General features: G+C 36.6%; 4 protein-coding genes across 4 annotated transcripts in view; 1 reads left to right on the forward strand and 3 right to left on the reverse strand.

Annotated features, from left to right (window-relative positions):
- ppp4cb (protein phosphatase 4, catalytic subunit b) overlaps nucleotides 1–23,594 on the reverse strand; it is a 276,860-nt gene that overhangs the window by 123,874 nt on the left and 129,392 nt on the right. The window lies entirely within an intron of this gene.
- On the forward strand, nucleotides 210–6,162 carry pagr1 (PAXIP1 associated glutamate-rich protein 1). The gene is made up of 5 exons (XM_079851557.1): nucleotides 210–358; nucleotides 594–766; nucleotides 2,130–2,457; nucleotides 3,972–4,060; nucleotides 4,148–6,162. Exons 2-5 carry the CDS (start codon nucleotides 604–606, stop codon nucleotides 4,396–4,398), a joined length of 831 nt encoding a protein of 276 aa, XP_079707683.1. The 5' UTR covers nucleotides 210–358; nucleotides 594–603; the 3' UTR covers nucleotides 4,399–6,162.
- On the reverse strand, nucleotides 7,017–19,064 carry tlcd3bb (TLC domain containing 3Bb). Its single transcript, XM_079851556.1, has 7 exons — nucleotides 18,420–19,064; nucleotides 16,627–16,826; nucleotides 15,866–15,949; nucleotides 14,343–14,565; nucleotides 14,147–14,242; nucleotides 11,693–11,802; nucleotides 7,017–9,001 (listed from the first exon to the last, which is right to left on the reverse strand). The coding sequence occupies exons 2-7, from the start codon at nucleotides 16,749–16,751 to the stop codon at nucleotides 8,734–8,736; spliced, it is 906 nt and encodes a 301-aa protein (XP_079707682.1). The 5' UTR covers nucleotides 16,752–16,826; nucleotides 18,420–19,064; the 3' UTR covers nucleotides 7,017–8,733.
- Nucleotides 22,135–23,594, reverse strand: part of mazb (MYC-associated zinc finger protein b (purine-binding transcription factor)) — a 10,783-nt gene continuing 9,323 nt past the window's right edge. The window contains exon 7 of the mRNA XM_079851542.1: nucleotides 22,135–23,594. This exon is cut by the window's right edge and continues 676 nt beyond it. The gene's annotated coding sequence lies outside the window, so the exon portion shown is untranslated.

Below are 23,594 nucleotides of genomic sequence, written 5' to 3' on the forward strand. Positions count from 1 at the left end.
AGCTCTCATGTAACTGAATCCGACATGTGTTAAAAACTAATAACATAGCTATCTGTAAATAAAGGGTATTGCTATGTTATTTAGCCTATATTGAAATACTATTCATAAATACCATGATACGCCATGAATCGTTTGATTTATAAAAAGTATATCTCTGTCTAGTGTAACGGTCATTCGAGCGCGTGGTGGCGCTGTGGGCGAATCCTCTCATCCGGGACATGAGACGAATGACGTCAAGGCGCCGAAATAAACAGTGCTCGGCATGAAAACTAATGCAGTATTATTTTCTGAAATAAAAGCACATTAATGCGTTCTACTATCCCGCGCAGCAGTTTGTAGCGGAGGTGGGGAAACAACTGTAAGTTTGCCTCCGCCTCTTCATGTTTGTGCAATACAAATAATTATTTATATGTTTCGGAATGATGCTCAGTGATCCCTGTCTGCCGTCAAAGCGCGGAACTAACGTTAGACAGAAAATTATGTATTGACACAGAACCATAATATAATACAATATTATATAGAATTTAATAGAAATGTTATATTCGTTTTTTGAAGTGTAAAGTCCTCAGTTTGCAGCGTGTGCTTCTCCTCAGGTGTGCAGGGATGCAGGCGGCAGAGGAGGCGCAGTCCTCTCTAGCGGAGCGGGTAGAGTCTATGGGAGTGAGTGAACAGGACAAAACTGCAGGAAAAGAGGAAGAGAAGGAAAAAGAAAGAGACGAGGAGACGACTGAAACCGCAAAGGATACTAAACCGGAGGATGACACAAGTATGCGCTTCACATTTGTCTCCCAGGGGGTTTCAAACTGGGGGATACAAGGGAAAAGTTTAGAGAAAAGCAGTGTAATAAAAAAAAAAAATGATTAAATTAATTTAATATTGCATCTAGAAGTACAGTACTGGAAGCTTACTAAAGAATGGAAGCTTGTTTCAGCCTATCAGAATCGGGTATTTTGACAGACCTTTTTATAAAACATTTTAAAGGATAATTGCGACTTTTTATCTCACAATTGCGAGTTATAAAGTCAGAATTGCGAGATAAAAAGTCGCAATTACTTTTTAAAAGTTTTTATTATGTGGTGGAAACAGTCTAAAAAACAAAACAAATCTAATTGGGAAATATAGTAGAAGGAAATCCAAGGCACTCTCCTTTTTAAAATTATAAAAAGCCTTTATTGGACTGGCTATTTCATAATGGAAAATTTAAAAGACATTGGGGAAAAAACAACCCACGCGTAGCGGCACAAACAGCCTTCTTCAGGGTCTCCATACCCTGAAGAAGGCTGTTTGTGCCGCTACGCGTGGGTTGTTTTTTCCCCAATGTCTTTTAAATTTTCCATTATGAAATAGCCAGTCCAATAAAGGCTTTTTATAATTTTCTAAAGGAGAGTGCCTTGGATTTCCTTCTACTATATTTTACTGAATTCCCGACCCCAAAGAGCACCTTCAAATACCCTTTTTTGAACTCCTTGAGCACCCTGGACATTTTTTCTCTTTCTAAATCTAATTGGGACTTTTTTATCTCAAATTCTCACAATTGCGAGTTTGCATCTTGAAATTCTGACTTTTTTTCTCACATTTTGAGGGTTTTTTGTGTGTGTGTTTTTCATCACTGAATAAAAAAAAGGCAATTGTGACATTTTATCTCACAATCACAATTCTGCCATTTGTTTCTCGCAATCACAGTTTAGGTCTTGCAGTTCTGACTTTCTTTCTCAGAATTGTGAGATAAAGTGTCTGTTACCTTTTTTAAAATACTTTTTATTGTTTTTTAAAGCTCCCATGATAAATAATGAGCAGGAAACTAAATAGTACAAAACTAAATGTTTTCCAAATAATATTTTAGACATTTGAAAGAAACATTTGCACAGTAACAAACTAGGCTTTTATACAAGAAACTACATGGCTTTTAAATTTTAGATGAGAGCAATCGTATTTGGGGGTCCATGGCATCTGAATCATTGACACCCCCTGCTCTATAACATGCTTTTTATATTCTTTACTTATTGTACCTTGGAGTACCATCCAGGCTGTATATCAAAGTACCATCACAATACTTTTTGTAAGGTGTGTAAGTGTGAGATATTGTTTGTCATAATGCATATATGAACACTGTAATCGCTTCTATGTAGAGGGAGACCAAGAAGCCATGGATGTGGAGGAGCAGAAAGAGGGAATAACCACAGATGGAGAAATGAATGGAGGTGGAGAAGGGAAGCTGGTGCAGAATGAGGAGGACTGGGAGATCCCTTACAGTGACGAGGAGATGGAGAACCCCAAGAACTGGATGCCTCCTCCCGAGGAGATCAAACGCCTGTATGAGCTCCTGTCTAAAGGAGAAGCGCTCGAGCTGAAGTGGGTCGCTCTCCCACGCCGACCTCCGACCCCTCCACGCACTCCCTCGCCTGAGAGAGATGGAGAAGACTCGCAGGAGGCCAAACAAGAGGAGGATGAGCTCAAGTGAGTCCCAATATTATACAGATGGAAAAATGGCTATTTACAATATGTGCTGCCGTTCACGTTTGGGATTTTTTTTTTTTTCATATAATTCTTTTTTTTTTTTTTTTTTTTTGCATTTTGCATTTTTTTGCAAGGCTGCATTTATTTGATTGAAAATACAAGAAAAATAACCCAGTAATTTTGCAAAGTGTTATTGCGATTTAAAATAGGCTAACTGTTTTCTATGTGAATATACAGTTATTCCTGTGATCAAAGCTGAATTTTCAGCATCATTACTCCAGTCTTCAGTGTCACATGATCCTTCAGAAATCATTATAATATGATGATTTGATGCTCAAGAATCAATTTTGAAAACAGTTTTTCAACAGTACAATTTTTTTCAGGAATCTTTGATGAATAGAAAGCTCAAAAGAACTAGCCTGGCTAACGTCAGACCTCTTTCTCATTGAGACGTGGTCTGGGAACCACATGTTCATTTTCTCGTATTTGAGGCGTGGTTTACGAATGCCCAGAGCCGCTTATTGGGCGCTACAAATGTCTATCAAATGCGCCTGTACGTAGCTCATAGCCAATCGTTTCAATCATACCAGATGACGTATGTAGAGCCACAGAAATTGGACGAGGAAAAAGACGAAATAAACTTGCGTTCTAAACTACTTATCTAAGGCTGCATCGAAAGGTAACTTCGCGTCTGATGCCATGTTGAATCCATAGATATAAACAAACTGCTTCGGTGTGTTGCATAGACGTCGTCATCGTCTTGCTGCTCCCTCCCCGTTCTGTGATTGGTTCCCTTTTTGAGGGGAAAATCTGGTCCATGGTGTCCAGGCTGCCTAGCAGCGTGAATAAAATCACGCTTCGCTCAAGGCAGCATGGGGAAACCCAGGCTACAATAACAGCATTTATTTGAAATAGAAATATTTTGTTACATTATAAATGTCACTTTTGATCAATTTAATGCATCCTTGCTGAATTACGTTATTCATTTCTTTAATTTCAGCTCATGCAAATTCAGCTTTGCATCACAGGAATAAATTACATTTTATAATATATTCATATAGAAAACAGTTATTTTAAATTGTAATAATACTTCACAATATTACTCCTTTTTTCTGTATTTTTAATAAAATAAAATGGTCTTGGTGAGACTTCTTTTAAAAACATTTTGAATAAGAGTGTGTGGATACAGTCGATCAAAGATGGAACAAAGAATTTTTTTATGTTTTTGAAAGAAGTCTCTTCAAGGCTACATTTATTTGATCAGAAACAGTAATATCGTGAAATATTTTACAATAAAAAAAACTGCTTTTAACATAAATGTTAATCAGAAATGTTTCCTAAGCATCAAATCATCATATTAGAATGATTTGCACTATATATCAGAATTTGAAATGACATTTTAAAAGTTATTTTGAATAGTTACATTTCACAATATTACTGTATTTTTTTATACACAGTGGGCAAGGCCATTTTTAAACAAGTAAACTATATGTATCTATTTCTATGTGTTGCAGGGCCCTCACACCAACTGAGTTTGATTTTGATGAAGAGCAGACTATGGCAACTCCCAAGAACTCTTTTCTCAATCGCCGCAGGACACCAGGTATGATAAACATATTTTCCCACAATGTATAGATTTGGTGATATTGGCAAACACAAAATAAATGAATAATGCGGACTTGAATTCCAGGTTCCTCTGCCCGCTCTTCGGTCAGACGCGAGGCCCGGCTGGACAAAGTGCTGTCGGACATGAAGCGCCACAGAAAGATCGAGGAGCAGATTCTAAGGACAGGTCGTGACCTTTTCAAAAGCGATAAAGCACGGCCAGGGCCTGCCGTCGAGCCGCCTTTATCACCCAACAGTCAGCGAGAGCGGGAAAAAGAGCGAGAACGAGACAGCGACCCCAGCACTGTCTTCAGTCCCAGACAGAGGAGATACTGAGGGAACCACAGACTGCTTGAACGAATGCCAGGTTTTTTAACTCTACATAATTCAGCGTTTTGCATTGGACAGTGAGATGCTCATATTTTACAGATGTTGTCTTTTTTATTCAAAGGTTTTTTTTACAATGTGAATAAATGTATTGCCTAGATTCTGGTGTCTTGCTATTTTTTTAATGATATTCATTTCTTGGTAACACTTTGCAATAAGGTTACAGTAGTAATTGTTAATATATTTGTTACTGAATTCATTAATTTTTGTTAAAGGGGCTGGATGTAGAATTCAGAAAGCCTTGTTGTTAGCGACACCGGTGGTCGTTAAGTGAACTACAGCACTCGTGGTGTTTAAAAAAATTACATTTTATAAAATATTCATTAAGAAAACAGTTATTTTAAATTGTAATAATGCTACACAGTATTACTCTTTTTTTTCTTCTGTATTTTAATAAAATGGTCTTGGTGAGACTTCTTTTAAAAACATTTAAAAAATCTTACTGATCCCAAACTTGAATGGCAGTGTGTGTATACAGTCGATCAAAGGTTTCAAAGAGTTTTTGCACAACAGTAGAAAGCACTTCTGTTCATTGGTTGGTTTTCATTCTTTGCTTGGAAGTAAAAAGACTTTGGAAATACCTTTGCTCTCAATGACAAAATAAACCCAACTAAAATGACAGCATTGAACACAGCAGTTCAGAAAGCATCTGATCATAGCGATGTTTGCACAAAATCTGCGATTCACCGGCATCATGTCAACCGATGAAGTAATTCAAATTACACTTATGATAGTTTGATTTGAGACTACAGACTATATAGATCTGGCTATGTGAGACTAGTTTGAATTAATCCCTTTTCTTTGCATGATATACTGACGTTATGGCACAAATTTGTGTTTATTTATCCTGAACATTGTATAGGCTAAGCAAGAGAGGAAGAGAGGCTCTCAGAAGCGTGTAAACGTCCTGATTCCTTCACTAAAATCAGTCTACATGCTCTCATAGACACAACCTGGGAAGTCCGGGAAGGTCTTGGTTTACAAACTGTTTACACAAAGTGATTAATTCATATGAAAATTCTTACATATAGTCCCTTTAACATTAGTTTATATAAATACAACTTGAACAGTTAGTTCATGTTAGCTCAGGTCCTTTAAATAATGTTAACATCTTTTCATTTTAATCATGCATTAGTAAATGCTGAAATGTACATTAAACTAAGATTAATGAATGCTTTAGAGGTATTTTCATTGTTACTTCATGTAAAGAGCCTTATTGTAAAGTGTCACCAATGTCTTTGCTTTTCTTTAAAACTAATTTTAATTAAAATAAAACAAAAACAAACGTAACGCTTTGGGGACTTCCACGGTCATGCAAATATCAGGAAATATATAATTTCCCTGCTTTCCCAGCCTGGAAAATTCATGGAAATATTTTTATCACAAATATACAGTTTTCTATTTATTATTATTTTCTAGTCAGGCTAAACTTGTTCACAAGCCATAGTGATATTTGATTTTTTATTTGATTCATTAGCAAATTGTACTGAATTTGAGCGAGTTTATCTAGTAATTACAAACCACATCCGGTGTTGAAAGCTCCCAGACTTTATGTTCAGTGCACAACCGGTTCTGTGAAGGTTGAACGTAAGCCGCTGTATTAGCGTGGATCATTCTGTGGCCTGTTAGCCTGAATTGCATTGTCTGGATTCAAAGAATCACCCGTCTGGTACAGGCTCTCAAATTAAGAGGAATCAAGAGGACATTTGATATAAAAAAAAAAAACATTATCTGTCCTTTTTGACTCCATTTAAGCTGGTTTTAATTCCAGATGGCTCCACAGAGGTCACGATGACTGATGCTCGACATTATCGAGGTCTCAAGTAAACCCCGTACGGCACGTTCACAGACGGACCAGGAGAACCGACAATTATCACATGCAGCATATGAGACAAGAGTATATATTTGAATTACATTTGTACTCATGTTAACAGGTTAAACAGGGTTACATATGGAGAAAACAACAGAAGTTAAACCAACTAAAACATAGAAGCTTTCAAAGAAAACCATCAAAAGCAGTCGTTGCAGTTCACTAGGATTAAATAGTTGGGATATCGGTGCACGTGGAACTGGTACATTATAGAGGGTTCACGAGGGACAAAGATGGAATATACACATGCAAAGTCATATACCCAATTCAGTGCAATGGACATTTTGCACCCGTGTGTTTTTTTTTTCAAATCAGCATTCAGTCATTTTAAGCTTCAGAAACAGGTCTTCTGGCAGGACACTTTGCAATTTTAATGTCATTTCTCTCTGATAAAAGTGGTACGGTTGAACTTGCAAGAGCTTGAAAGCTGCGTTATTAAATAAAACATACTGGGCCAAATTCATCTGCAAATGAATCCTTGATTTATGACTAGACGGAGATTAGATAGCTTGAGTGACCCATTAACACACAAAACGGGCTAAAAAGAAATCAAAATGGTAGATATCTTCCAACAAAGCACGATAAATTAGGAACGTTTATCTGTGAGATGAACAAAATGGCTTTGAAGACAACAAAATGAATAAAGTGCAAATAAATTTCACATTGACCATGTAAAGTATCACATTTGTTTGGTGGAGGCGGAAACTCGCCTCTGGCCAAAACTAAAGAGTAAAAGATCGGAGATAAGGTTGTCAGAGTTTCCACAGGGATAAGGCAGCTTAATATATATTTGATTATGTTTCAGGACTCAGGTCTTTGTTTGAAGAGGTTATACTAGGGACATGTTAAACAATTTCCTGGTAAAACTGCATTTGATCACAGGTTGAATCGGAGAACATTCAAGGTAGCTACTTTCCATTAACGCTTGTTTTCTGAGCATGTACAAAATAATACATTCCCAAACCCCGAGCTGCCTCTTTCTCCGACAGACAGGGTTTGATGGGGGTTTCCTTCATTTGATCAGCTCTGGCTGAGGAATAGTTCACCACAAAAATGAAAGTCATTTATTGTTTTTTCTTTCTTCTGTGGAACACAAAAGTGGATATTAGGTAAAATGCACAAATGTTTCCCATCCAAACAGACAGTGATTTATACGCTATATTCCAGCCTTCTGAGGCCATACTATATTTTAGGAACAAAATTAAAATGCATTTTTCATACTGTGATGCCTGACTTTGCTTTTAGCAATTAAAAGCTTGATTTTAGTCTTTAGTATTTAATTTTTTATTTATTTTAACAAAACGGTATAGAATTATAACATCGATAATTATAGATTTTTATATACTTACACTATCGTTCAAAAGTTTGGCCGGTAATATGTTTTAACGTTGCTCGCCATTTATTTAATAAAAACAGTAAAATTGTGCGATATTACAATTTAAAGCTGTTAAAATTTTGAAATGCACCCCTGTAAAAGCTGTTTTCAATGTGAATATATTGTCAAATGTAATTTATTCCTGTGATCAAAGCTGATTATCAGCATCATTACTCCAGTCTTCAGTGACACATGATCCTTCAGAAATGATCTGATGCTAAAGAAACATTTCTGATTATTATCAGTGTTGAAAACAGTTGTATTGCTTCATATTTATGTGTATTCTTTGATGAATAGAAAATGATATTTTTTCAAAATAATATAAATATTTAGTGACATACTATAATAAATGTCTTTACTGTCTCTTTTGACCAATTTATTACATCCTTTTTTTTTTTCGTACCGACCTCAAACATTTGAAGGGTAGTGTATATGAATAAATCACTGAATGGAAAAGTGCAGCCTAACATCTCAAATTTGTGTTTCACCAATAAAATAATTGTTCATTTTTGGGTAAACTGTCCCTTTAAACCCGAACGAGAGGCCTTTGGACTGAACTCTCCAGAGATATTAAAGCTTGGGTTGCTCATTGTAGACCAGTGCTAAATATAATAAGTCAAGGACTTTTCTATGAATGATGTATCTGCAACACTACAATAATAAATGCAAAGAACAGACCTCAGGCACGACACCTCAGTTTGACATTCCTCGACCCCTTCAAAGTGCCTCAAACAAAAAGTGCTTCTCTTGGTTCAGAAATGTTCTGGCGTAAAATTTGCACTTATTGCCTCAGTTGTGATGTGGCCGTTGTGTAGACACTTCCACTGATGTTTTCACCATAGCTTCCCTTGATCTACTAAAGCATGTCTTATATACAGTACACGAGCCCTGTAACTAAACATAATGCTGTTCTGTAATGCATTACAGGGCGTCTAGTCTATTTCAGTACCTCTTTAATCACTCTGTGTACTTCCTTGGCAACCTGCCCTTCTACTCAGCCGTTCGTCCAATCACGTCTCGTTTGCATAAGCTCCTCCCCTCAGTGAGACATTGTGGGTGTGTCCCGACCCCCCATCTGTGTACTGTATCCATTGGCTGACTGAGGCATTCCCTCGTGTCCTTCATACTCAGGCTTGACTGGAGCCTTGGGTTTGCGGGAGTGCGAGGACCGGCCGGTGAACAGGCGCAGAGCTCCTCTGCAGATCAGGGAGAACCAGTAGAGCTGCGGGGCCATGAGCAGACCCGCTCCGAGATTACACTGCCAGGGCACCACAAAAGGGACCCGGTAGAAGGGAATCGAGGCGTACCTGGAAAAGAGGAAATGGACAGAAAATGTGGACGGAAACTTAAGAAATTTAGTTAAAATCAGAGTATGTTTCTCCCTAAAGATGGTTTCGGTATCATTGTCACCTCAGAGCGGGAGTTAGGAAAAGGAAGAAAGTTATAGGAATAGTTCTGAAAAAAAAAATTCTGTCATTATTTACTCACCCTCATGTTTATCCAAACCCATATGCTGTTATTTTTCAGTGCAATCCAGTAAATCACTCACATATGCCAGCAAATATCATGCTAGGCGACTAAAAATGTCTTAAATTAGCCAATGGCTAGTACAGTGTAAGATTTCAGTCGCCTGTGATTGAGAGGCAAAAAATAAGTTTAGCGCAGATTTAATTTCATTGCTGCTTGGCTGAGAGCTCCCACTGTCGCTTTCTCATGTGCAAGAGAGGCTTACGCGTGCCACGTAAAGAGAACTGACGTGCTAGATCTAAATGCAGGGCTCGTATATATAATGACTGCCAAGAGTTGACAGAACGGTCACGTGTTTTTAAGCTTTGCCAATTTAAACATTCAAGCGCAAGAAGACGCGAAAATAACTCGCACATCCGAAGCACGAGGCCAGAAAGCCGCATCTGACAGCACGCGAATACTGAACTGAGCTCTTTCACGTCTTCTTGCGCTTGAACGGACGGTTTAACACTAAATTATGCCCGTCTTGGCGAGTATCATAGTAAACATAGTAGGTTCAGTGCTGCGCTAATCACTCCGCCCAAGTAGCAGTGCTTCGCCTTCTGAGAAAATAGTTCCCAGCATTTAAAGGGTTAGTTCACCCAAAAATGAAAATTCTGTCAGTAATTACTCACCCTCATGTTGTTCCAACCGCGTAAGACCTTCGTTCATCTTCGGAACATAAATTGAGATATTTTTGATGAAATCTGAGAGCTGATCACTCCTCCATAGGCTGCTAGGTGACCGAAACTTGCTGGCCCAGAAAAGTTATTAAAGAGATCGTTAATATAGTCCAAGTGACTCCCAGTGGCTTAATCTTAAGTTTATCAAGCGACGAGAATACTTTTTGTGCGCAAAAACAAACAAAAATAACGACTTTATTCCACTATTCATTTCCTTCTCTCTGGGCCTCTAGTTGGTTCACGTTGTGTTTTTGCGCAGCGCGTCTGTGTTACACGTCACCACGTAGGCTCACTATTGGCCGAAGCTGGTCATGTGTGTGATGCGTCTGACGTGCAACACAGACGCGCAGCGCAAAAACACTACGAGGCCCAGAGAGAAGGAAATGAATAGTGGAATAAAGTCGTTATTTTTGTTTGTTTTTGCGCACAAAAAGTATTCTCGTCGCTTGATATACTTAAGATTAAGCCACTGTAGTCACTTGGACTATATTAACGATCTCTTTAATAACTTTTCTGGGCCAGCAAGTTTCGGTCACCTAGAAGCCTATGGAGGAGTGATCCAGCACTCAGATTTAATCAAAAATATCTTAATTTGTGTTCCGAAGATGAACGAAGGTCTTACGCGGTTGGAACAACATGAGGGTGAGTAATTACTGACAGAATTTTCATTTTTGGGTGAACTAACCCTTTAAACGTTTAAAAAATGTCTGTGTCTCATATGACCTTGTTATCTGTACACACTGTGACTATACAAATCACAACATGTAAATAGGAAAATGTTGGCGTTATTTTGTCACTTATTGGGATTAGTATGCTAGCTGTAGCCATTTACATCCAGTCTTTGTGCTAAGCTAGGCTAGCGGTGGGTGCGTCAAACAGAGTTACGGCACGCACGGAGATGAAAAAGGTAAGTATGAACTTATCTAACTCTGGGGGATACGGTGAATAAGCTTAAGTCCCAAAAAGTCGAAGTGTTCCTTTAAGTGAACGAAAACAGTGGAGAAAGAAAACGCATGTGTAACAGTATCAGTAGGCCTATATTGAACATTACGTCTTTAAAGTGACAGCAGCCTAATATTCCTGCTATTTCTAATGTTAATCAAACCACAAAAGACTCACTCAATGCTCTTGACTAAATAACTTTTGTAACTTTAATAAGGATTCATCTATATTAATTTATGCAGTTATTTTACATTTGATTATCCAATTTCTGTACCTAATCTATATGTAACTACTGTTAGATCTACCTGAAAAATCACTGTTCATTTCATTTGTATTTTTCTTCTATTGTGTTTATTTGTGCTATTGCTTGTAGTTTGATTGTTTGATCTTATTTTATTGCTTTTTATATACTTACTTGTCTTTAATAATAGTGTTTAAAATGTATATTTTATATCATATTTTATGTATTTTTGTATTTGCAGTGTGTCCGTAGAGGGTTGCAGAGTAAAACAGAAGAACATTTTACTTTTGTGTTCCATTGAACAAAAAATAACTGTAACGTTTTACAATAAGGTTCTATTTATTAACATTAGTTAACTAAATTTAACATGAACTAACAATGGAAAATACTTTTAAAGCATTCAATGGACCTGAGCTAACAATGAGCACTTGTGTTAAAGTTAACAAAGATTAATAAAAACTGCACCAAATATATTACTCATTGTTAGTTAATGGTAACTAATGTTACCTAAAGGGACCTTACTGTAAAGTGTTATGAAAACAACAATATACAAGCAAGAAAAACATGGGGGTGAGTAAATAATGCTAGAATTCCCATTTTTGTGAGAGAAGCTTTAAGAGACATACCTTCCGTAAACGTAGTAGAGATAGGGGAAGAGAAGGACTCGACAGAGGAAGAAAGTGATCAGCATAACAGCTCCATTCACTTTGTGAAGAAGTGTGTGCTGTTGCTTGTACTTAACAGTAGGAAAGAAAGAGAACAAGACAAATAGAGAGAATAAGTAATGCAACTTGATGAAAGAAGGGGAAATAAGTAAGAAGAAAAAGAACGAATGTTATAGATTTTGAAATGCACGCCTGAAAACTGAGTTGACAATAAACAATAACAATAAAAGGGTCATATTTATTATTATGCTTTCCCCCAACTCACTAGTTTTTGAACACTTACCATTTAGTAATATTTTACAATCCATTTAATCATAATGATGTGAGATAGAAAGACAGACAGACAGACAGACAGACAGACAGATAGATAGATAGATAGATAGATAGATAGATAGATAGATAGATAGATAGATAGATAGATAGATAGATAGACAGAGATGGATGGATGGATGGATGGATGGATGGATGGATAGACAGACAGACAGACAGACAGACGGACAGACGGACGGATGGACGGACGGACGGATGGATGGATGGATGGATGGATGGTAGATAGATAGATAGATAGATAGATAGATAGATAGATAGATAGATAGAGACAGACAGACAGACAGACGGATAGATGGATGGATGGATGGATGGATGGATGGATGGATAGACAGACAGACAGACAGACGGATAGATGGATGGATGGATGGATGGATGGATGGATGGATGGATGGATGGATGGATAGACAGATACAGACAGACAGATAGATGGATGGATGGATGGATGGATGGATGGATAGACAGATACAGACCGACAGATGGATGGATGGATGGATGGATGGATGGATGGATAGATAGATAGATAGATAGATAGATAGATAGATAGATAGATAGATAGACGGATGGATGGACGGATGCGGGACCGCCAATGACAGACCGAGGGCAACAGATGGTAGGAGACGTGTTTTTGGAAACCTGTTAGGAAACTCCTTATTTTCCATTTCTACTTCCGGAGTTGATGGGCTCCACTGACTTCCATAGTATTTTTTTGTCCTACTATAGAAGTCAATGGAGTCCATCAACTGTCTGGTTACTGACATTCTTCAAAATATCTTCTTTTGTGTTCAGCAGAAGTCAGAAATTCATACAGGTTTGAAACAACTTGAGGAGTAAATGATGACAGCATTTCATTTTTTAAGTGAACTATCCCTTTAATGACAGATAAATAGCATAATTAGCATACTTCACCTTTAAGAAAACTTAATGTTGGATGTGTGGCAAGTAATTGAAACTCAGCAGTGGTAAAAACACACATGCTGTCACCTGACTCAGTGCCAAACTAAACTGTGTTATGCCATATACTGGAGGAGGGGGGGGGGGGGGGGGGGGGGGGTTGTGGACGGGGAACAGAGCCAGATATCATATTATGTGTTAAATCTCATCTCAATTCAGAGAGCTATATTCAGAAGCAGCTGTGGCTATCAGGCTATAGACGAGGCTCTGAGAGGGTGAAGAAGAAGAAGAAGAAAGAACGCATAACTTTATCTATCTAGACACGTTCATTCCAAACACGCCTTTCTATTAAAAGAAGTTTTAAAGGCGTACATGTCTATCTCATGTCACTGAAATATGTACTGACCAGAATTTATGGTAAACTAAAATATATTTTAATGTTATTTCGATTGAAACTTGTGTCATGTATTTAAATATATTTGTGACTACACATTTGTAATGAAGTTGTAATTAAGTATTAAGTTAAACATATTAACTTTAAATGTAATAAACAACACACTGCAGTTGAAATTATAATCAAGCACTTTACATGTGAGTCGACACATCAAAATAAGTGTACTTCTCTCGTAAAGCATGACGAAAGATGATTAAAACAATGATTTCAAATGTAAAGTTAAACTTTCAAAGAGCACTTTTTTAAAGCATGTTAAGAAAGTCATGAAAGTGTACGAGGCCTTCTATTTCATTAATATTATATTATTTGCAAGTACAGTTTTTTAAAATATACTTTTAAGATTTGAAGTACACTACAAGTGCGCATTCAATACAATTAAGCACACTTCTCTTTCACAGGGGACATATTTGGAACAACATAAGGATGAATAAATGATTTTAATAAATAATTTTGAGTGAGCTATCACTTTCAGTGTGTGTGTGTGTGTGTGTGTGTGTGTGTGTTTCCTTTCAAGTAATTGCATTAGCATTTATTTATTTTCTGTCAGGCTTCAGGCCAGACTTGCATATGTGAAGTCAGCACTTCTGTAAATATGCTTTACTATGAATAATGTATTAAAGTACGACAGAACTGAAGCTGTGCTTAATGTTGTACACACACACTGTTACGACTAAAGCAGAGCCTGATGAATCAGGGAGAGAATACCACAGAAGCACTCATCAGATCAATAATGAAGATACCTGGATGAGGATTTTTCCCAGACAGACGGACGGAGTGCTGAGTTCAGCCAGGAACATGACACCCTGGAAGTAATCGCCCTTTCCCTGCCTCCAGAACTGGACGTCAAAGCGAGAGAAAGAGCAGATCTGAACATGAACCGATTCTCGGAGTTAAAATGTTTATTAGAGATTCTGGTTCATTAAAGCATGGCTTTACCACGGAGATGGGGAAGCATGCGGTGACCATGACGACGTGATGTAAGATCATGAGGAACTCTCGGCGGAGATAACCGGCGACTGCCACGGCCTTGGACCTGGAGCCGTTGTCCACCTCGTGACCTTTGACCTGGAGCTTGTGCCAGTAACACAGGAACATGGCGTAGATGTCATACACAAAGTACGGCACAGCAAACAAAATGTAGGAGCAGGTCAGCCAATGTCTGAGAAGGAAAAACAGAGACAGATGGACTGAGAACAGGACGGGGAAACGGCGTTCCTCGATAACTTGGTTAAAGGCTTCCCAAACTTTATCCCTTTCTGAGGAGACACTTTTTTCATGTAATGTATGAGGACATTAAATGCAGAAATAGTATGTATGATATCATAAAGATATACTCTTGGCTGCTTTTAAATTCTCATTGTACTGAAGTCAAAATAATTATTAAAATATTATCTGGAAAATATGAAATTTTCCAAATAAAATAGTTAATTGGTCATTTTTTATCAAATTTGCCCCCTGATTTATTGTACATGCTATAAAACCATTAAAACATTAGCTTTTAGTGTTAGTATATAACAAAAATTAAATGAGTAAATCTATCAAATGTGATAGTTCTTTAAATTATATTATCAAATATATATTTCTGTTCAAAGGTTTATTGTCAGCAAGGTTTTCATTTTTCTGCTCACCAAGGCTGCATTTATTTGATAAAAAATACAGTACAATTATGAAATATTCAAATATATATATATATATATATATATATATATATATATATATATATATATATATATATATATATATATATATATATATATATATAATTAAAATAACTGCTTTCAATTTCAACATATTTTAATATACATATATTGGGTAAATAAAAAAAATAAAAAAATAAAAAAATATATATGATCAAGGCTGAATTTTCAGCATCATTACTCCAGTCTTCAGTGTCACATGATCCTTCAGAAATCATTCTAATATGATGATTTGATGCTCAAGAAACATTTATGATTATGTATTTTTGTGGAAAACAGTTTCTCAGGATTCTTTGAGAAACTGAGCAGCATTTATTTGAAATAAAAATCTTTTGTCTCTTCTGTCACTTTTGATCAATTTAATGCATCCTTGTTGGATAAAAGTATTAATTTCTTTCCAAACACTAAACAAAAAAATCAAACTCATCCCAAACTTTTGAATGGTAGTGTAATCAAATAAATATGACTTTTGCTGTATTATTATTGAATTCCAACGGCCAGACCATGTTAGTCATAAGTTCCGTATTCATTTAGTTGAATCCCAAAGTTAATCATCATATCTCACTGCACAAATACATAATCATAATTGTATGTGTATAGCCTTTATGCTTTTTAAACTGACCAACAAATACATCAACAAATCGATCGTTTTTTATTACATCTTGTCATTCGGAACAAAGAGCGCCAAAACTACATCTGTTCTGATTAAGATTTGATATAAATTGATTTTATGTCCCAGAAAGTGATGACTGTTGCACCTACTGGTCCTCGATGATGTCCTGACAGGAAGTGGAGATGATGTAACCGGCCGTAGAAGCCATAATAGCTTGGATGGAGGACACCAACCTTGAAAATATAACAAAACAAGTGCAGCCAGTGCTCTTCAATGTCTTTTCACATTTCTACATATTGTCCAGTAATGTTTCTAACAAATTAGAAACATAACTAACAACTTATGGCCAAACATAAGCTGTTTAGAGAGGACCTATTATGCTTTTTTACATGTTACTTTCTTCAGTGTGTAATGTTGCTGTTTGAGCATGAAAAAGCGGGAGTTATTCTCTATATCAGTGTCACTGTTTCTGAACTCCCTGAAACGCCTCCATTGTAGTCTTGAGTTTTCTTCCGGGAACGAACACGTCACAATATTCCTCATTTAAATAATTAATATGCAGAATAAAGAGGCGGGGCCTGGTTGAGTTAGTTAATAGAGTGTTAAAACTGCTTATGGTAAGGGGTGGGGCATTCCCAAACACCCTCGAACCGCTTGACCAATCACAACACACTGGCCCTGCCAACCAATCAGAGCACAGCATGCTTTTCAGAAGGAGGGGCTTCATAGAGACGGGAACTAAACAGAGCATTACTGACAGAGAGGTTGCGACAATAATGCCAAGTATGTGAAAAATAATGTTTTTTGAATACTCAAGCATGAAAACCTATTCTAGTAGAGTCCAAAAACAAAATCAAGACTTTGTAAAAGGGCATAATAGAACAACTTTAACTTGTGTGCGAGTCTTTACCTGGCTGACACGATGACGGCATCGCCCTCATTCCAGCGCAGTCCAGGGATGGATTTGAGACAGTGCTTGGACAACAGGAAAAGGCCCGGGAAGAACACAGACCCCGCCGCTAAGATGGACAACATGGTCTCTGGTAGGAGAACTCTGATAATACTGTGTTCAAGAAAGCCCTCCGCAGACGTCCCGTCCGGCTCCCCCTTCTGTAACAAAATACAGTGAGGAACTGAAAGCTTACGAAGAAACAAACTAACAAGTGACTGAAGCTTTTAAAATGGAAATAGTGATGATAAAGAACAGGAGGGGAAAATGGATTCTCTAGAGTATGAATTGTGTTGCATAAACCTAGTTATTATGTACGCCCCATATGGTACCACATGTGGCCCGTCACAAGCAACTTAAGTCTGACACATGCAAACCAAGTCACATGTCATCGGCAGAACTAATGTTCAGAGTCAATAATATCCTGCATTTTCTGCCCTGATTTACACATGCCCTGTATTAATATAATGCAACCTATTGTAAATGTTTAATGATGACGGAGAGTGAACATTCAAAGTACACTTTTAATACATTTTAAATAGAACATTAATATACATTAACAATACATGTATAAATGTATTAAATTCATTACATACATATTAAAATAGGCCTACCTATGATAACTTTTTTATTTGAGGCATACTGTGGTTACAAGAATAAAAAAAAATTTGAAAAGTATAGAAATCAGAAAAATACATTAGAATTTTTTTTTTAAAATATAGTTATTTATGAAGTAAGCAGAAATTACGTAAATATTAATAAACAATAAAATATTTAATAGTGAACTACAATATTATAAATAATAATTATATAATTTAACTGATAGTGCAATCATATTTTATAGAATACATTATGCATAATTACATATTTATGAATTAATATTAATACATTTATAAATTGCTTAAAGAAGTTAATAAAAATACACATGTATTAGTACAGAAATGTTTATAATGTATTGTTATTTAATATCAATCAATTAACATTAATTATAATAATATTTGTACATAATAATTATATGGAATCTTTTAAAAGCAGTACCATGATGCAATAGTATTTGATAGAATATATGATACATACTAAATGCTGGTAAATTATTATACTAATGATGTTTTTATAAATAATGGTAAATATAAAACACAGGTGGCTAGTTAATGATAAATGCCCCAGAAAACAAGTGATGAGTGAATAGTGTTTTGACAGGCCTCTATTGCTGTCCAAAACAAAGGATGGGACCTGCATCCCAACATCATCATCATCCTCATCCCTAACGCTGATGGACATCCATCAATCCCTGCACACAAACATGCATTCACTGACCTCCCCATTACAGCAGCTATAGCATTAATATTCGTTTAGAGGAGTTTTTATCATTTCTAGCCTACAGCTCGTAAATCAGCTGATGTAAATGCACGTGGAGCCCTGCTAAAGGCACAGACAAAAATGCGCAATGCGCTATCGTGTAATCACACAAAAACCCGCAGGTTTAAGAAGAAAAGTAGCAGCACGTTGTCTCAATCTAACTACATACAAAATGGTCGACCACCCTTTTATTCAAAACATTACTAAGTGACAAACGCGTCCCTCTCTCGAAACGACGCGTTATTGGTTAATGGAAGACAATGCTGGTGTATTTGCGTGATAATAATGGTCGCCAGCATTTGGAATAGTTCATATTTCGTTTCTGGCAAACTAACAAACATATTATGAAACATGTTCTGAATGACAAAATGAATGAAGCGAGAGGATGAACATACGTGACTGTCAGCGGCCTGTCGACCCTCGCGTCCTCCTGCAAACAAATAGCGAAGAGCGGGTGCATGTTTTATCTACTGACATGGTTTTTGGTGTGTATTTGCAGTGTCTCTGAAGTCAATAATTCTTGAGTAGAAGCTCCGTTGCTCAAATATGCGCTTGCTGTGTTTTTGCGCACAGAACCGCTCGGAAATCTCCCGACGTCGCTTGAATGTCTCGGTTTAGTTCCTGCGAGACGATGTTTCCAGCCACTGAAATGCGACTCCTCCACAGTGGTGAGATAAAGTCCGTTCTCCTGCCTGGTTTCATGCTACATTATCGATCAGATTCCCACAGAGGACAGCAGTGCGATGGCAGCAGCAACGCTGCAACGCGCGCGTCCATCACCATCAAATCAATAACGCAACTCCTGACTTCACAAACCATACAGGACTCCGACGCTTTCTCTAGTGTCGACCTTTCCACCCATAAGCTGCTGTTATGTAGGTCAGTGGAGAGCTTGAGAGCACCATCATCATCAGAACATCTGAGGTGCGGATTTCACGCTCTTGTTGTGATAAAAACAATGAGCGGAACGGAGAGTTCGTCCCTCCGGAGCACAAAATGAGGACGCATGTGGGATCTGCTAATTGTTTGTTAGTGGATTCGGGGAATTCTTTGGGGGGAAACGAATAAATAACGTCAGTAGCAATCCCTCGAGTCGAAATGTATCCAAACTGTTTCCATATTAATGGGAAGCATTTGTGTTTTATGTCATGCAACGTTACATGCAGTCAAAATGTGGTTGGATTGTCAGTTATGGGCTCTTGGAATGTTGAAAAGTGGATCTTCTTTCATTCTGTGTTAAATCGTTAATCATTTGGCCCAGAATAGCCTAAAGATCTGAAGTGTAGCTTGGAGTATGTGAGACGGTATATGTATATGACACACATCACTTTTTGGAAAAAGAGTTGGGATTTGGAAAGCCTTGGATTTGATAACACAAATTAATTAAATCTGAATGCATATAATACAAATAATAATAATTAAAATTCTCAAATACAGGCTGAGCTGTCCAAATGTTTTTCTATCAAATGTTTGGTGATGGTAATGACTGCTGTATCAAGGACAGCAATTGTGTTATATATGAAAACAAAACACCATTTTTACACTTAAATGCCAAACGAGTACTATTTAATTAATAAATAATCTTAATTCATGAAACGCTTTGGTGCCATCAGATGTGGTGAGAACACACTAATTCTAATGAAAAAAAATTCTAAAATCTAAAATAGAGAATTGATTATAAATTGAACATTTCAACACTATAAAGGCACTTGCAAAAGGCTATAAATCTGCATGAGTACCGTACAAAATAAATGAGTGTTTCTGAATTAAAATGATGAAATACCGACTGGGTTGTTCAAATACAAACTTTTATGGAAAGATTTTCCTATAAAATGTTTGATATGATATACAGTATATATACACACATGAAATAATCACTGCAATAATGATCCAATAATTGACTATTTAAATCCAAACAGCAACTTTTTTTTTAACTGGGCAGCGTATATACTGTACATCATTATATACACACACACACACACTTAAATACCAAATGAGTTTAACTTAATATTATTCTTATGAAGTTCTCTAGAAAAAGTTAAAAAGTCTAAAATACTGAAATTATGGCAAATTTAACATTTCAACACTTCATAAAAATAAACATTGTAAGAAAGTACAAGTACAAATTAAAAATTTTAATGCTTATATGCAAAAAAGACAATGTAACATTTAAACCCAAAATAAAGTAAGTAGTCCAGGCTGAGTTTATGGTTAACGGTGTTGAGGGATATCAATGCTGCGTTGTAAGCACCGTAACAATCACTGTCATTTACTGCTTGGTTGCACATGTTGATGTAAATGCTTTGAATTTACACGTACAATGAGAGGACAGTGAAAGGGCACAAATATTGACACCTGCAGTCCTGAGATCCGACTGGCCACAGTCCAGCGTCCAACACGAGGTCTAAAGCTCACCACATCTGATCACACCAAAGCGTTTCATCAATTATTGATGTGCTCAAGATAAATTACAACACAGAGAGAACATCCAAGACAAAGACTCTCTTCAGGAAGATCAGAAAGCACTGTGCGGTTCACTGACTTCATTCACTTCCGTGTGTTTGTGCTCGTTTCTCCTGCTTTCTCAGTGACCCCGTTTAGACTGATATGGATTATTATTTTAGATGGGCAAATATGATTGGGCGGAAGAGGAGGTCAAGGTCAGATCTGTGCACACACACACACATACACACACTAATCTTGACAATACAAGTCACGTGACCCACAGAGATATGATTACTCCATTTCCTTTTAATAGTCAAAATTACAAAATGATAACATGATCTACATCATCTACAAAATAATAACATAATATCCATGATCATGGTAAGCATCAACATTTTTGTTTTGCTCTGTTTATAGACATGCATACTGCTGAGAAATATAAAAATATAAATATAAATACATCCCAATATTATCTTACTTTCCTTTTTTACTGGTTCATCGTCGACTATAATTTAAAATAGTTGTAGTGTTTGACAAATTAAATGCGGTAGAGTACAATAAGGCATTGAGATGCATTGCCAGAGCTGTACAGAGATTAGAGGTATTATTTCAGCTTAATGCTAAATTAAAGAGAACCTAAATATGATCTGAAGCTTATAATAACAACTACGTTTCTAGACAGGAAGAACAAATCTCATATTCAAATTAAGCTCATGAATAACCAGATATACCAGTATACAGTACCAACACTAAACTGATCAAACAAATCACTCCAGTACAAAACCAAGAACCAAGACGAGTCTTTTTTTTTTTCCCTCCGTCGTTTTTAAACTTTGAGCGTGTGTGAAGTTCAGTTTTCCTTGAGCGTACATGATTAAGCCCTTCTTTAAACACACCATTCACACATTCATGACAGAAAAAAAATGAAAAAAATCTTCTACAAAAGAGCCTTTTGCTGAAAGTCTCAATGGAAGCAGTAACAACAGCTGCACTCCTTTCATTTGACGGCTGCGGCTCCGAAAAAAAAAACACCAGGACAAATCTGAAGGAAAACAGCAAAGCCTTTAAACACTTCTTCCTATTATCTTCCCTCTCTTTGAGGTTCCTAGTTCAGCACCTCCTCATTACACAGGGAGAGGTCAGCTCATAAGTCAGGCAGAGGATTCATAGTTTCAATAGTTCATGTTCTCCTATAGATGGAGAATCGTGGATATTTTAAAACCCTACAGTACAGTCATGACCAAATGATTAGACTCACACAAGCATCCTACAATATTTCAGGCTTGATCACGTCTCACACAACACCAAAAATTTTACATTCTAAATGTAACCATTTAGGACAGTCCTGTAAAAGAAGCTAGCAACTAATAGTTCGGTAAATCTGGGTGTTTTTACTATGGGTTTATGAGCAGTCGGCACATCTCAGGCCAGGTTCGATGTCTCGTACGGTTGTTTAAACGAGTATAATGGTCGTCTGGATAATCAGTGACAGATTCAAAGTCACACAGACACAAACAGAAACAGAATCAGAGTTTAATTATTTGGCCAGTACCGTACACGTATGACTGGATGTGTGAATCTCCAGTTCATGTCCAAAATAATAATAATAATAATAATAATAATAATAAAGGACTACTATTACTACTAGTCGACTGTTGTGATTTTGGCATTGTGACATTATTTTATTGAACATTTTATATTATTAGTAATACACATTATAAAAAAAAAAAAAAAAAAGTTGTTGTTTGTTTTGTACAATTTTTAATCAGCATAAATGAAAGGCAGTGCAGTGCAAAAGCCATGATGTACACTACCATTTAAATGTTTGGGATCAGTAAGAATGTTTTTCTTTTTTTTTTGTTAAAGAAATGAATACTTTTATTCAGAGAGGTATAAGGTAAAGGTGTAAGAATGCATTAAGTTACAAAATATGTCTATTTAAAAAAAGAAAAACTGTTCTTTTGAACTTTCTGTTCAAAGAATCCTAAAAAAAAACTGTTTTCAACATTGATAATAATCATAAATGTTTCTTGAACAGCAAATCATCATATTAGAATGATTTCTGAAGGATCATGTGACACTGAAGACTGGAGTAATGATGCTGAAAATTCAGCTTTACATCACATGAATACATTACATTTTACAATATATCCACATAGAAAAGAGTCATTTTAAATTGTAATAATATTTTACTGTTCTTACTGTATTTTTGATCAAATAAATGGTGAGCAGAAGAGACTTCTTTCAAAAACATTAAGAAATATTTCCGACCCCAAACTTTTGAATGGTAGAAACACTTTACAAATTTAATAATGTATCATTGTTTTGTTTTCAAATTACGGTAGAGAATTGGGTGAAGTACTTTCATGCAAATAATGCCACAACGACAAATATTTTAATGGATTTAAAAACAGACTATTTCTTTTCTCTTTCTCTTGACTTTGGAGTGAAATATAACCTGCCATCTGCCATGTGTATGTAATTGTCTTTGCCGGACGCAACTACTTCCTCTTTCATCTCATGCAACCTCTCGTTTTCACCTTTCAGCTCTTGCTTCTGCTTTTTTTGTCTTTCAGAGTCACCAGAACCATTATGACTTATGAATGGATCTTGAGACCAGTTTATGGCGGTGGACATCTGGCAGACAAATAGGAAATCATATTACAGGCAGAAGAAATACAGTAGCAACACACAATCAATCACAGTATCATCAGAGTCCTGCAGCGATGAAAACAGACAAGTTGAAAGGGAGAGAAGACGACAACGAAAGAGAAACCTGCGCGATGTGGCCATAGTGATCGTTCACCCGACATTTACTCACCCATATGACTTCCTTTTTCCGTAGAACATAAAAGAAGAAATTTAGCAGAATGTCTGAGCTGCTCTCTTCCATGCAATGAAAAATCAACAGCCTCCAAAGCTTCGAGGAGGACAAGAAAAGCTCCATTTTGTGACAGAAAGTCATACGAAATGTGAATAAAAGTGAGTAAATGGGCGAACTTCCGCTTTAAAGTAAAAATACTGCCCTCTGAGTCTCTTTTCCCACCTTTATGCCCTGATCCTTCTTGTTAAGCCAAGACAGCCTAGGAAGACTAAATAGTCATCCTGCAACCTCAGCAAGACAA

This window comes from Squalius cephalus, assembly GCF_949319135.1.
Source record: "Squalius cephalus genome assembly, chromosome: 19".
Classification (NCBI taxonomy): Eukaryota; Metazoa; Chordata; class Actinopteri; order Cypriniformes; family Leuciscidae; genus Squalius; species Squalius cephalus.